Source organism: Podarcis tiliguerta (assembly GCF_965153285.1).
Source record: "Podarcis tiliguerta genome assembly, chromosome: 3".
NCBI lineage: Eukaryota > Metazoa > Chordata > Lepidosauria > Squamata > Lacertidae > Podarcis > Podarcis tiliguerta.
This window is the reverse complement of record NC_139536.1, coordinates 39,882,966-39,895,034: the sequence shown is the minus strand read 5'-3', so window position 1 is coordinate 39,895,034 and position 12,069 is coordinate 39,882,966. Positions and strand designations below refer to the sequence as shown.

The window sequence follows — 12,069 nt, the reverse complement described above, 5'->3', positions numbered from 1 at the left end:
AGATTTTAGTATTATTTAATGTGTTGAAGTGATAGCTCATAATTCCTGGCACAAGAACCTTGAAATTGGGATGGCTGCTCAGGATGCTATTCACTTCCTTGATACCCCAAGAGTTTTATAAATAATCTGAATTATCTCTAGTGCTTATATATCTTCTGCAAATGTAGTATTTCTGTCAGTTTTCCTTATTAAAAGAGAGTCCAATTCATAAAGTTCTGTAAAAATATAATTCACAGTTGATAACATTTGGGAAAGATAATTTACATTTTGACACTTTTAAAGCTGTGCACCCTTGCTGTTGTAATGAATATCAATGTGGTCTTGTAATAAATTATTTTTAATCCTGTGTTGATATTCTCTCAGAATGTTCAAAATGCTATATTATCAATAAAACATATGTATTAAACACTACAAATAAATTGAACCATTTTGATGTGGTTTGGGGTTGTTTTTTTAGATTCAATTTCTCCCGTTAGTAACCCTGCTGGGTGTTACGCTAATGGCCAGATTCAAGCACACGGTGACCGCTGGAGGGAAGATGACTGCACTTTCTGCCAATGTATCAATGGAGAATCTCACTGTGTTGCCACAGCCTGTGGACAGAGCTGCTTGAATCCCGTAAAAGTGCCTGGGGAATGCTGTCCAATGTGTGAAGGTAAGGCATGGAGAATGCAAAAGACCATTTTAAGAATTGGCATAAAAACTTTTCTAGTGTTAATTTTCGATGTGGTGCTAGAGTTACTGTTAATATTCAGAGGAGCTACTGTAGTATGTGACCTCAGCCAGACACAGATTATATAGTGAACATCAGAGCAACTAGGTGCCAACTTTCCTGAGGGCACATGAAGCCTTCCCATTTCCCACACTCCGCATAGGAGGATCTTTATCGGTCAGAAATTTTCACTGCTTCATCATATTTGCTGGTAGTTTCGTTGCCCACCACTGTTTTGTGCTCTGTTCTAGCTGCAGATTCAGGTCCCCATCCCTACTGCTTTGCAATCAGCCATTGAAATTCAGCTAGTTTCCGATGAGGGTACATTGCCTCCCTTGCCCTGACAAGGGGGGGCATGTTTGTTTTTCCTTCTGTTATGCACCCCTCTTCTGAATACCATCAGATCAGGTTTGACTATGTGATAATAGTAGTGAAAGCAAACAAAGCCCTCCCATTGCCCTCACTCTGAATTGGAGAGAGAGAGAGAGGATACATTTCTGTTGCCCAGGTAACTGGGTGATTCTTTCTGTAATTCTTCCCAAGCTTTCCTGGCAGCGTTGCACACTTTCTTGCAGGAATACAAATGCCATGAAAAGGGGCTGTATTTCATAGTGGGGGACGGTGAACATTTTCATGAATGTACTTCCCATTGCAACTTAGTAGTTGTTTGAGTACTGTTGATTAGGAGTGAAAAAATGAGAAGGTGCCCAGTATTTGAAGATGTTCCGTTTTCTGAAACATTGGAAAGTATTTCTCTCAAAAAACAAGTCCTGTTTCCTGTTCAGTACTATCATCACTAATATTATTAGCTTTGGATCATAGATCTAAGGGATTTGCAACAAGACTGAATTGGCTTCAAAACAACATTGTTTCTGAAAGAAATGAATTTTATTTCAGGCTCCCCGTTATAAAATACATTTTAAAAGTTCAGGCTTCTGAAAATAAGAACATGAGAACCAAAAATATGCTCTCCCCCCCCCCCCGAATTTTTAGGGTTTTTTGTGTTTTAGATACTTTCAGAAAACTAGCTCTGCAGCTGTTCAGAATTCTAAGAGGCCAATTTTGTGATAGGTTAGCAACAAGCCACACTCCTGATTGACTTTCTGATGCCCATGGTGACATTGATTTCACAGAGAGCCAGTCTTTTGGCTAGATACCTCAAGTGAAATTTATTTATATATTTATTTTGGAACCTGAATTCCATGGTGAAGAGCACTCTCACTCTTCACCATGCAGCAGTCTGCCATGATCTTTCAAATGATCAGTCTTGGAACCTTTTTCTGAAAAAGGACACACAATGCTTGAACCATACATAGCCATGGGAGTCCACTGGTTTAGACATTGTTTGGGGAAAATATTCCTGAACTGATATGCATCTTGTGAAGTTGGTGAATCTGTGTTGCCCTTCATATAAAAAGCTGAGAAGGTGGAAGTATGTTGAAAAAAGAGAAATTAATGCAACTCTGTTCCAGGCTTGTCCATACTCATGTCTGCTCTGTTGGGAGGGTTTTCATGTTTCTTCCTTTGCCTCTATTGTTGCTGTAGAATATCACCTCCTTTGTGAATTCTTTGCTTTTATATCTTCTGTAAAGTTTTAATTAAAGGACCAAACCAAGCAATGCAGCCTTAAAACCACTTTGTTGTTTCTGCATTAGGAATTTGGGCACCAGGAAGGAAATTCTCTAGCACTGAACTTGGAACTGGTATTTTTCATGTAATGAACTCGGGGAAAAGAAAAGCTGTCTGGAATGCTAGCTATGAGGATGGAAAACATTTAGTCACCCTTGGAATGATATGAATGTTTTTCCAGGAAGCTTAAGTAAACACATATTATGCAGCTCAGGAGGCAGCATTTAACTTTTTTTGGAAGACAGACAATGTTCCACAAAGAACATGGAAGTTTAAAAAGTTAATTAAGGAACAGGTTTGTCAGGGGCAAAACAGACTGTTATGTTTGATTAATCAGTTAACCTTGCAGCTGCACACTTTTGTGCACTTGAGCATATCTTTATAACATTTTAATAAACTATAATATAGGCATTTTAATGAATCATTTGCCTCTGTGGCTTAGATAGAAAGATGCTGGCATAAGAGGAGAGAAACTTCCACATGCATAGAAGGAAGGCCCCAAACTTTTGCTTATTTCCTATCTCCTCCCCAAATCACACCCTTGTTCTGAAGACTCCACAAGCTTCCAGGGGTTGTTCAGGGGCAGTGGGGGAAAGGAATTGAACTAGGAAGGAAGATGTAAGGAAGCTCCATTCTATGAGCAGAACACTGTGTGGGGGAGTTAAGATCCAAGAAGTTGAACTAACTTTCTATTGCCTGCTCTGTCATATGAATTTAACACAAGGGGTCCACAGTAAGTCCAGCTCCTTTGAGGACCATAGCACTTAAAGATTTTTGGTTTATATTGATGGACTATCATGTTCTGGAATGGGGTGGCCATTCTACCCTTCCTATCTTTTGGCAGACAGCATGAGTAGATCTTAGAAATTGTTCACCTAAGTACAGTGATACCTCAAGTTACAAACAGCTCAGGTTACAAAGGCTTCAGGTTACAAACTCCGCTAACCTGGAAGAGTTACCTCGAGTTGAGAACTTTGCTCCAGGATGAGAACAGAAATTGTGTGCCGATGGCGCAGCAGCAGCAAGAGGCCCCATTAGCGTAAGCATGCCTCTAGTTAAGAACAGTTTCAGGTTAAGAATGGACCTCTGGAACGAATTAAGTTCATAACTAGAGGTACCGCTGTATTGTCTGCTAAATCTTTTCCTGCATGTTTTTTTTTTTATTTTTACAATTCATTGCCAAATCTGAATTCTTTTGGATATTCATGAATGTTTTATAATGCAAAGCATATATGCCGATCATTTAGCAATTTCAAAATTTTTATAGACTACCAAAACCTTATTGATCCTCAGTGCCCTAATAAGCAATCATTGGGCAATGTAGGCAGGTAAAAATTAATTAACCAATCAGTCCTTATTATAGAAGACAGAGTATATTGAATTATTAGATTGGTTTAACTAAAGTCTATGGTAAGGAGAGTAGAAGTTTTTGAAAAGCCACTAATTAGAGGTGCCACCTTCTTAATGCCATCTCTCTCACTGTGACACAGCATGATTTAGATGATGTGGACAAATTATTTGAGGTAATTCTAATATGCACCTTTCATTTTAAAACTTTTAAACACTTTCTTCTAAACTTGAAAGGAGATGACTCATAAATGGAAAGTATTCAGCAGAGAAATTATTTAGTAGTTGTAGGTGATACAGCTCATGTTCATAAAGAAAATGAAAACATGTATTTGCATTGTGTTTCATGATCTAAAGAATCTGAGTACAGAAGGCATTTAAAGAGAAGTTGAGTATTTTCTAGTGTTAGCTGTCCCAACTCTTCTTCCACTCATGACACCTCAGTAACTGACTTATCCTTCAATAAGGCTCTTTCTACTGCTGCCTTCATTTTTTCTGTAAGTACTTAGTACACACAGGGACCTACAAATAAAGTTGCCAGGTCACTAGGGTAGTTCTTGTAGGACCAGCGGAGAAAAGCCTCCTGCGATTTTGTGATCACAAAGTAAGAGGATTGGGTTGGTTTTTAAGGGCAGGGTTCCACATCTTCTGACCAAGAATACAGTAATGTGAAATCTAGACTTTGCAGGCAATAATAATGTAGCATGTCGTATTGTCGTTACCAAATATTGTGTAACTGTTTGGAGACCTTGCACAATTTCAGCTATAATGACATCGTGAATTTGGTGTTCTGTAGACAAACTGTTTACAGTAGACGGTTTTACCAGGGAAACACTGAAAATAGAGCTGAAACTTTACATTGAGCATTCTTTTAATTCTTCATGAACTAAAAAATAAAATTGCCCAGTGGTTACAGACATATATGCAGCTGGGTTGGTGGAGTCACTTGTTAAAATAGCATCACATTGGGTGTTTATTCTGACAAGTAAACCTGTAACATTATTTAGCTAGTTCAGCATTAAACTTTAGTCTCTCAATGTTATTTTCTCGATAGACCTTCTGAATGCTGGTGTATATAGTTTGTTAAATACCACAGTGTTATTCCACAGAAATTCCTATGAATTAATGGCTGTCTGTTGCAATCACATTTATCTTTAAATATAATTGTAATCAGTAATGTTAACAGCAGCCTTCTTTACCATTTCCAGCCCTTTTTTAAAAAAACCTTTCTACAGTTTAGAGTCACATCTAAAATATACAGAGACGGAATGTTATTTTCCCATCCATTGTCTCGTCATCTGTGCACTCAGTCTTTCTTCTGCAGTTTGTCAAGGGCAGCAATGAAAGGCTAACCTAGGTCACATGACCATGTGTGCTTTTTCAAGCTTAACTGTTTGTCTATTCAAATAGCTAGAAGCCTGGCAGTAGCTGAACTAGCTTTATTTGTTGAGTCTTGTTCAGTGAAGTGAAAAGAGCTGATTTCCCCCTCCTTTTTTTGTAACTGCATTTTTTTGGGGGGGAGGGAGGGGACTGAAATTATTTCTTTTGTCCTCTTTTGCAGCTTATTGAAACTCAGGCATCCATATAAAATTACTCTATCTTGGGATTTACCTTTGTGGATAGAAAAAGTTAGTTATTGATAAGCTTGTTCTGAGAAAAAAATATTGATGTATAGAATTGGAATCTGTATGGGAGTAGCTGCAGCATTAAAAAACAACAACAACCCACATATGAATAACTACCAGCAGTTGTTTCTGCCAGGCATTACAGAAGTTCTAACACATTATTCAAGAAAAAACAGCTATCTTTCAGGAATGTGCAAAACATAAACAATTGTAGTTTTCAAGGGTTGAAAGAAGTAATTGAGAATAACAGCACAGCAATGTAAATGTATAAATAAAATATTTAAAATTTATTTCCAGGTCTCTTCTCAGCATCTAACAAAGACTGAAATAAATATTTCAATATTTCCTGAACACCATGTTAAAATTTCAATAGACTTTTAACACAAGGGCATGATAAGAGCCTGTTGGGTCAGGCCAATGGCTGCATCCTGTTCTCATTGTGGCCACCCATGCTTGTGGGAAACCCACAAGAACACTCCTTTGGGTACAGCATAGCCATCATAACTAGTAGTCATTTATAGCTTTATCTGACATGAATTTGTTTAATTCTCTCTTCAAGCCATCCATGTTGGTGGTTATAACTATGTGCTGCATGAAGAAGTATGTTTTTAATTGTCCAACATTCCGTTCCATCTGATGTTCATGAATTCTAGTGTTATGATCCAGCAGGCTCTTCTTATATCCTTTTGGAAAAGGATATCCATTCTCCAGCTGCATGCCATGAATAATTTTATGAATAATAAACCTTTCTCTTAGGTAAATACTACGCTATGCATATTCTGGTAGGATTGTTCGTCAAGTTTTCTGAAGGATTTCCTTATCAAACATTGTGATTTTTCACTGAGACGCACATATTGGACATGTGGCATAGCACCTGCTAGATAAGAAGTGCATTGACCCCCCCCCCCCCCAAGGCCCTGTTAACAATTTGATTTTTTTTTCCTACCTAAAGTTTCAAAACATTCAGATGTACAGGGAGCTGTTTTGCTAGCATCTAGCTTTATCTAACATGTATTATAATCCAATTTTGCAATAATTTGTTTACATAAATGAAGGTTTTAAAAATGTTAGCTCTTCTCAGCTTAACATTATATCTGAAATCACAAATACAAAATAATGATTTAGCACACTTGATCATGGCTGTCTGGCTATACATTTTCTTTGTGGAGTCAGTCTGCTTACGTTGTGCCTAACAAAATGAAATTTCAAACTCATTTAAAATCTATTGGGACTACTATGACATTAGAAATAAGATATTTGCACCATTTCAGTGGTTTTCTTTTACAATAATTGCACAGTGCACAGCAAAACATGAAAGCCTTTCTGAGTGATAATAGTTTCACTAATAACTGCCTGTGCTGGCTTCACTTAGTTATGTCTCTCTGGTAGATCTAATAGAATTCTCAAGCTTATCTAAATTGTTTGCAGCATTTATCAGTTCAATGAACCAAATCTGTTTTGGCACTGGCATTGGTCCTTGCAGAATCTGAGGATTCGAAATACCAATAGCTTATATTTTTGTTCTTTAAATATTGTTATGAGTGCCGGCATGGTTGCTCGAGAGCAAACAGGCAAGACTCCCCGTTGGTCTTTTCAAGGCTTTGTTATCTGTCCAAAACATTCACAATGCAGATCGACTCTTTTCCATGTCTGCTCAGTCGCTAGCAGAATCTGGGAGTGGGCGGTCCTTAAACTTTCCCCAGCAGAGTAGTCTCTTGACCCCCATCCTACGCCTCCCCTCTCTGCGCGTAAACCGACTGCCCAGGGAGGGTGTGGGCAAAGGGGGACCTGCCTCCCCCCCCCCCCGCACTTTGTTCATGGTTGGTGCTGTGGCTCTCCCTTGCATCCTCCAAGCCCTGCATCCCTTCCCCACTGGAGGCGTGGCTTCCCTCCTCTGCAGAGGAAGTGCTGCTTCTCACGATCTTTGGAGGCTGCCTGTAACCCAACTGCCCTTCTACCTCTCACCTCTGAGCTGATGGCAGGTCCCTGACAAATATGTAAGGCATTCTGAATTTCTCTCAAAAATCATCTGGTTTCTTGGCAGCATTTTTTTCATTGCATTCATAGGAAATTATGCACATAGAATGTATGAATTTAATGGTGTCAACAAAAGGCCAGTTTGAGACCTCAGTCATGTGCGTTTTAAAGAACATGGTGAAATGTGTACACATATGTCTTTCAAACTTGACAAAGCATATCTGTATTGTGTGTTCACATGGTGTATTTTATGTATTCACAAAAATAGTGAGAAACGGCCACTAAAATATCTTGCAAATACTATGCAATATAAAATATGTACATTTCTGTGTCTGATGGTCTGGAAATTTATCGTATGAACTAGAAAACTCATTTGAAATTAAGAATAATGGTCTGGTTCCAATGAACTTCTGTATGTGCAGAGTATTTGTGGTGGCAAAACAAGACTGCATTTCCTTGCCTACTAGGCAAGCTTAGCACACCATTCATCCATCTATGAATGTAACATTTGTGTATGTACTGTCTAGTGTGCATACTCTTCAATGTAATTAACAAGCCACAGAAAGTTGAGATACAGGCATGTGGTTCAAATTTATGGATGTTGAGTTTTATCTTTGTATGCTTTAAGTAAACATTGGATCCAACACATTAAGTTCCAGTTAATCTTTTAAAGGAGTTGAGCAGGCTATGATTGCCACAAGCTCATTTGCATAATATGTGAAATTAATTATTTTGTTTAAGTTTACGGAAAGATGGATTCTGGTGAGACGGGTCTTAGCTTTGGGATATGTTTGGTTGCAGGCTGAAACTACAAGTCACTGAACAATGGTTGTAGTCCCTAGCCATACCATGTGTGTTGCACAAAGCAACAGTTAGCAGCTTGAGCAAAATTATGGCAAAGATAAAGCCAGATCCTGTTAGGGGCAGGAACTGGGGGAGGCAGAGCAAGTGTAACAAATCTCAGTTTCAGATTTCAAAGCAGATAGCTAATGGGATCTGAGCAATTAAATGCTGTTCTGCTACAAATGTAGTCAAGTTTTTCTAGTTGGCTAGAGCTGACAATGTCCAAATTTTAACACATTTGAATAAGCATTTCCATTAATGACTCTTAGATCTTAGCATGTGCATATTTTAAAATAAATTATTCCTTTCTTTCCATTAGAGCCAACATACATCACAATAGGTCCACCCACGTGTTATCCTCTGGTGAATTGCACATTAACTGAGATGGATTGTATTTATGACTTCAGAGTAGACCAAAATGGTTGTCGCATCTGCCAGTGCAAAACTAGTAAGTATACAGTTGATGCTGAATTGTGATTCTAAAGAGCCTATGTTGACCAAAATCATTTTCAAAACATTCTTAGCAACTTTGCATTCTTTTTTCCATCTTCAATACTATCTCATGCACAATATACCATGTTCTCTTTTCCAAAAAATATATAAATAAATAAACTTATGGTGGGAGAAAAATCTATGCAACAGAAATAAATTTCCAGAGATATCATATATTATTATTAATTTTGTCAGTCATATTTTTGGACCCTGCAGATAAAGGTCAGTATGGCTCTATAAACAGTTTGGGAGCATTTGAATGGTCATCCACCATTTTTAAAAGGTGTTTCTGATCCTGATTTACTGATGTAAAACTGTTCAATTAGCATTTCTGTGCCCATGAAAATGGGGAGAGGGGACAGAGCACTATTCACACATTACATATAGCTAGCTACCTGTTCATCCCAAGGGAGTCAACAGCACTCTCCCCTATTGCAATTTCCAGCAACTGGTATTCAGAAGGATATTCCCTCCAGCCATGGAGGCAGAACAGCCATTGATAGCCCTGTCCCTCATGAATGTCTGGGTTTACTAGACTCTTGATTACCTCCTCTCAAGCAGGCTTTCTTCTGAGATGGTTTTGGGTTGAGGGAAGATAAATTCCACCTTAGACCTGAATGTGTGAAGCCACAAACTGACACCCAGTGGTCTCCATACACAAGCAGAAGTCAACTCACATAATGCTGGATTTCAGACATGTGCTCTAAGGAGTGTTTATTGGTGGGATTGCAAATTTGATGTTCGGGGTCAAGTCCTAATAAAGAGAACTGAGGGGAGCGGTTAACAGGGAAGCATTATGTGGTTGTTTTAGTTGGACATATTTAAAGAAAGCTTAATATTGAGTTCTAGTGCATCATGGGAACTAAGGGGATGTGCCAAAGACTTCATGGAAGAGGTCAGTTTTGAGAGGATTTTGAAGGAAGTACGACAATGATTGTATTAGCCATAAGCTGTAACTTTATCAGCAGTACATTTTCAAGGGATTAAGAATGATCAATGAGAGCTGATTTGTGATAGCACTTCCGCAGATTGAAATAAACAAAAGCTAAAAACATAGACAGATCTATAGCTATAATTATAGACAAGTTTAAATATAATTGCACTTAAGAGTTTAGTCCTGCATTTTCCTTCTTTCCAACCCTGACAGTGCTTTTGACAAACTGTCATTTAGTGGCTTCAGACTACAGGGAATGCAATTTGCTGTTCTTTTTGATTGCCCCTCTCTTCTGTCTGGTCAGTCCAGGGGATGGTGAACCATTTTTCACTGGTGGACCAGATCCTTATCCATATCCAATTTTACAGATGTCCCTATTACATCAGGAGATGCTGCACTTTAAAGCCCTGAGTGTTCTGAATGTAATGCACAGCTGGGCAGTGTTGCAAACAGTCCTGTGCTACTCTTTGAATTTCAGAAAACCAGGTAGTTTTTAGAGTTTTGAAGAGGAATGTAGGGGAGTTTGTGAAAGAGGTTTTAAATAGTCCTGCACTGTTCTTTAAACTTCCAGAGGTTTAAAGGTTTTAAGCACCAGCCGTTCAAGGAGCAGCACAGGGTTGTTTACAGAAGGGAAACTGCTTGCAACTTCTGGAGCAGGGCATGCTCCCGCTGCCGCTTTCTTCTTCCTCCTCCTCTTCTTCTTCTTCTTCTTCTTCTTCTTCTTCTTCTTCTTCTTCTTTTGGCGATCACTCGTAGCCGAGTAAGATTGTCTTCCATAAACACAGTTTTAACAGTGAGTCCATAAGTGACTGTGGAGGCCAATTCTGATGCACACGTCCTTCCACAGTGGGGACATTGGTTTCTGGGCAGGAGTTGATTTGCCAAGCGTGCCTTCATCTTAGCACGTTTCTCCCTTGCGTCCTGAGTTTGAGTGTCTTCAAAGCCCATGAGACCTTTGGTAATGGCTGTTCAGTCCCACTGCCAATCAGCTGATGAATGAGGAAAATGACGTCATGGGACAGATTAGTTCATTGTGGCCTGCATGCTATCCACTCTGCTCTTAAGAGTTTGCCAAAAATCAGGGAGCTTTTCTTCTTCTTGAACAATCCTGTTTTCCCCACCCTTAGTATCCCTGCTTCTCTGGGTCCCCCCAGACCCAGAAATTCTACTTCTCAGCCACTTGCCTGGCACCATGACTAGTTGTCCTGTTGTTTCCTCCACCTTCATTCTCATGGGTTCCTCTCAAGGCTAATATTCCTGTTAATTTAAGGAAAAGCTATGACTGATTTCACTAATAACAAAACTTTAATTTGTTTTGTTTTATTTATACAGTGGTACCTCGGGTTACATGTGCTTCAGGTTACATACGCTTCAGGTTACAGGCTCTGTTAACCCAGAAATAGTGCTTCAGGTTAAGAACTTTGCTTCAGGATGAGAACAGAAATTGTGCTCCAGTGGTGTGGCGGCAGCTGCAGGCCCCATTAGCTAAAGTGGTGCTTCAGATTAAGAACAGTTTCAGGTTAAGTACGGACCTCCAGAATGAATTAAGTACTTAACCCAAGGTACCACTGTACTTAAAAACAGTGATGATAAAAGGCAAGAAAGCAGAGGCTAGCAATTTTTTCTTTGTTAAGTTGCTATTCAAACTACACTTTGCTTATGGTAGCTGAATACTTAATCTGCGATTCTCAAAAAACCTTTAGAAATAAATATATACAAGCTGGGGGAGGAAATATTCATTAGCATTTCTACCATATAATGCAATTCTTTTAAACAACTAATAATGGTTAGCAAAATGTACTAACATTATAGAGTTGATCTAGTTGAACATGATCTGCATTTTTACCTCCACCAAGTGAAAAATCAGTCCTGAGTGTGGAGCTCCCCTGAAGCACTACTTTTCCATACCTTTGGTTTCAGTAGGGTTTGTTGTCCCTGCTGCCACCAGTAAATGGGAATTAATGCATCAGTTGGGCCCCAAGAGACATGGACAATGAAGGAGCTGCTGCAGTGACCCGCAACACCTATACCATGTTACTCTTCCTGCAAGTGCAAGTTGGTTCCCTTGCTGGAAGTGAGGAGAAGCATTATATGTAAAGGATGTGTACGCTTGTGAAGAGATCCGTGACTTGGAACATGGAAGACAGATTGAGAGTTTATGGGTAAAAATTGTAGGAGAGGGAAACAACAGTGACCTTAATGCTATAGAGCATTAAGAGCTCCAAGGCAGACTGAAGACTTGAGTGTGCCTTGATAGAGCAGATTACCCTGCTCTATCCCTTCAAAAACGAGAGATATACGAATCATGGGAGACTTCAATTACCCCAATATCTGTTGGAATACAAACTTTGCCAAGAATGTAAAGCCCAACAATTTTTTCAGTTGCCTTGCTGACAATTTCATTTCCCAGAAGGTGGAAGAAGTAACAAGGGGGTCATCTCTCTTGGACACGATCCTCACCAACAGGGAGGAACTGATCGATGAAGTGAAAGTACATGGGAACCTTGGGA

General features: G+C 39.1%; 1 protein-coding gene across 2 annotated transcripts in view; it reads left to right on the top strand.

Annotated features, from left to right (window-relative positions):
- The window catches only part of CRIM1 (cysteine rich transmembrane BMP regulator 1), a 132,428-nt gene that overhangs the window by 93,770 nt on the left and 26,589 nt on the right, over nucleotides 1-12,069 (top strand). For both annotated transcript variants that reach the window (XM_083432149.1, XM_083432150.1), the window contains 2 exons: nucleotides 458-655; nucleotides 8,453-8,581. In XM_083432149.1, coding sequence (XP_083288275.1) covers nucleotides 458-655; nucleotides 8,453-8,581 — 327 coding nt within the window. The remainder of the gene's footprint in view (nucleotides 1-457; nucleotides 656-8,452; nucleotides 8,582-12,069) is intronic.